Source organism: Buceros rhinoceros, unplaced genomic scaffold, assembly GCF_000710305.1.
Source record: "Buceros rhinoceros silvestris isolate BGI_N320 unplaced genomic scaffold, ASM71030v1 scaffold12435, whole genome shotgun sequence".
Taxonomy (NCBI): Eukaryota; Metazoa; Chordata; class Aves; order Bucerotiformes; family Bucerotidae; genus Buceros; species Buceros rhinoceros.
The window spans coordinates 19,235-22,480 of record NW_010411257.1 but is presented as its reverse complement, the minus strand read 5'-3'; the positions used below and the strand labels follow the sequence as shown (position 1 = coordinate 22,480).

The window sequence follows — 3,246 nt, the reverse complement described above, 5'->3', positions numbered from 1 at the left end:
TTCAGCAGGTCTGAACTGAAGCAGTTATTTCAGAGCAGAGGTTTGTGAGTGCACCTGGAAATGCGACAAATGCTCTTTAGATTCAAATGCTGCCACAAGTGAGGAATACCCAGAGAGACAGAAATAGTCCATCAGTCCTGACGCTGAGGTGCAGAGCTGAGCCCTGTGTCTGGCCTGGCCGCAGTGCCAGTGGAGCAGACGCTGTAATAGGATAATAGTTTCCAGCTGCCACTTCAGGCTGTTTATCCCAAGCAAGCTGAGCTGCTTATTTTGAAGGCAGAAGCCATGATGCTGCCCTAATGTTCTTTTCCATGGCTGCTTGACTTCTGTTGTGGTGAACCAGTCCTGTAAACATAATTATTTCTTTCACAGAGTTGAAAGCAGCAGCACGACAGATCCACCCAGTGCTCTAGTGTGTCAGTGACAGCTCTGGCGATTTCCTCTCCAGCAGTGCTCAGTGCTGCGGTAGAAGTGAGCACAAACGCAGCCTTGAGGTTGCAAACACGCACTTTGTGGCTCTAGCCATGAGCAGAGTGAACGAAGGTTTTCTTGCACAGTGAGAAGGCCGCCAGGAAGCTGGCGCTGCCTCAGCTAATCGGCAGTAAAGCCGTGTTACAGGGTGCTAAGCCATTACTGTGGTGATCTGCAGGACTCACCGAGATGGTGTAAAGCACTGGTATTTCAGTAGATTAGATCTTCAAGTATGATAAATATTAATGTCCTTCCAACAACACGACTACTTCTGAAATAATATCAACTTCTTACATTGGTCAGGTGTGTTGCATGTCTTATTTACTGATAGGAATCTTTAAAGGGGCTCAAAATCTTCACGCTCACATTGAGAGAGCATGATACACGTACAGCTTGTGTTCCTGGGGCATCCAGGAACTGATGGCAGCCCTCATCGTTCCGGTAGGTTGTGACAGAACCACCTAATGGCCTGAAACTGAATATGAGAGCCACCTACTTCAGGATTCCCCAAGAGGCCTTAGAGCAGTGCCCGCATCCCGCCTTTAAATCCCTAGTCTACGTCTTGGCATTTTTCCATGCTGTGGTTCAGGAGAGAAGGAAGTTTGGGAAGGTTGGCTGGAACGTACCGTATGATTTTAACGAATCTGATTTCCAGGTAAGAAAGTAATTACAACAGCTCTTACATTCTTGAGTTGCTTCGATTAATTTTGAAAACATGTAATCTATCCCACTTTAATCCTTTCTCACAGTAAGATCTTGCTTCATGTTTTCCTGCTGTTCTGGAGTCACATAGACTCTCAATCTTCTATAATGACAATTCTGGCCACTAAAATTAATCAGCTTCCAAATCCTTCATGTTTCTATTGCCTCTCTTATGGGTTTATTTTCTTAAGAGGACTTATACTTAACTTTTTAATTATTGAGAAAGAAATAATGGTTAGCTTTCAAGCAAGACCTATGTTAAATAAAACCTGTGGATACATATAGCTGATCTATGATTCTTCTTATCTCCATGTTCCAACAACTTTATTAGGTCTGCATGGAAATTCTTAACACATACTTGACGAAAGCTTTCCAACAAAATGATGATAGAATCCCCTGGAACAGCCTCAAATACCTTATTGGTGAGGTGAGTGCCGACACTGTCACTACGGGACACTTGATGGTGAAGAACCCTTTTGGCACAGGCTGTATAAGTGAAGCTGGCTGAGAATCTCTCCTGGGCACTCCTGAAACTTCGCTGTGGCCTTGAGCAAGTCTCTAATCTCATTGTCTCAGTGAAATCGGGCCACTGTGTGCAACTGCACAACAGGGGAGTTACCCGGCTTAATTAATTCTGAGTGAGGGAGCCCTTGGGATCCCTGCTGAAAGGCACCGAGCAGCACAGCTCGGCAGCGTTATCAGCACAGTGGGTGTTGCTGAGTGACAGCTCCACACACAGGGGTTCCTGGAGCTCTTGCAGTGCCACCTGTGCTGTGCAGCAGCTGACCAGGTCGGCGTAGCTGCCGTGGCAGGAAACCCTGCCGAAAGCTGGTATGTTGCAGCACTGAGTCACAGCTGAGTGTGAGCTGGTACCTCAGGAAGGTACAAAATCACCAGTTCAGGTTATTAGGAGTGTCCACAGCAGCCCTCTCCAGAGTATGGCCAAAAACTTCCTGCTTGTCCCCCCGTGAGCGGGAACTGGAGAAGATGTACTTGGTGTCCCTTGAGGGAGACGCTGTTACACCAGTGTTGCAGTCATCGCAAAAGCAAAGAGTGTTTTGGCCCTTTCACTGGTTTTTAGCGGCGGTTGCTGCCCCAAAAGCTGGTGCTTTAATATCGATGTCACTCATTTCTAGGTCATGTATGGCGGACGCGCCATTGATAGCTTTGATCGCCGCATTCTAACCGTCTACATGGACGAGTACCTTGGCGATTTCATATTTGACACATTCCAGGAGTTTCATTTTTATAAGAACGACAAAGTTGATTACAAAATTCCACAAGGGACTGTAAAAGATGACTTTGTTGGTAAGAAACGCTTTTCCCATCGTGTGAGTTACCATTAAAGCAAAACCAAAGTCTATTTACAGCGCGCGTTCTCTCCATACGGCCACTGCTGGAGGTGAGAGGGTGAAAGGCGCTTCGGGCGCTCTGTGTGGGTTGTGATGTGGTAACCCACTGACGACGCTGTTCTTGCTTTATACAAGCAGCCCTTTGTGCTGTGAATTTACCAGCCAGCTCCTCACATGGCTTTTACAAAACAAATAAACCCCAGGTAAGCAGCCCGTTAATTTTATTTTTAAGTGATACATTTCCATGGGGAGTTTGGGGGTGTGTGTGCTGTTCATGCTTAAAACTGTTGAGTCGATTGCAGTGTTTCAGCACCAGCAAAGCAATAACAAAAGCTGCCTGCAGAATTCTCTCCAGTGTCTTTTTCCTGGTGGCTGCGGTTTAAAGTATCGCATCGTTACGAAGCTGTTCTTGTGTTGCAGAGGCGATAGAATCCCTGCCGCTCGCTAATACTCCAGAGGTGTTTGGTCTCCACGCAAATGCCGAGATTGGTTATTACACCCAGGCAGTTCGCGATATATGGGCTCAGCTGCTGGAGCTGCAGCCTCAGACAGGTACGGGCTCCCTGGCTTCGAACTGGTTTTGTAAAGAAGAGATAATGAGGTGGCTCCTTGCCATGGGGACTGCGACACCGGCCATGCCACAGCCCACCTCATGCTGCCTGGGTCCCCTCGAGCTGCCTGCACCCTGCTTGGGGAGGAGCCTGATCCTGGGGGTGCGGCA

At 47.5% G+C, this 3,246-nt stretch overlaps 1 protein-coding gene across 1 annotated transcript in view; it reads left to right on the top strand.

Moving 5' to 3' along the window:
- Positions 1 to 3,246, top strand: part of DNAH10 (dynein, axonemal, heavy chain 10) — a gene marked incomplete at its 5' end in the record, with an annotated part of 50,551 nt that overhangs the window by 44,609 nt on the left and 2,696 nt on the right. Inside the window, 4 exons of the mRNA XM_010135948.1 lie at positions 917 to 1,126; positions 1,505 to 1,600; positions 2,310 to 2,481; positions 2,946 to 3,077. Of these exons, the coding sequence (XP_010134250.1) occupies positions 917 to 1,126; positions 1,505 to 1,600; positions 2,310 to 2,481; positions 2,946 to 3,077 (610 nt within the window). The remainder of the gene's footprint in view (positions 1 to 916; positions 1,127 to 1,504; positions 1,601 to 2,309; positions 2,482 to 2,945; positions 3,078 to 3,246) is intronic.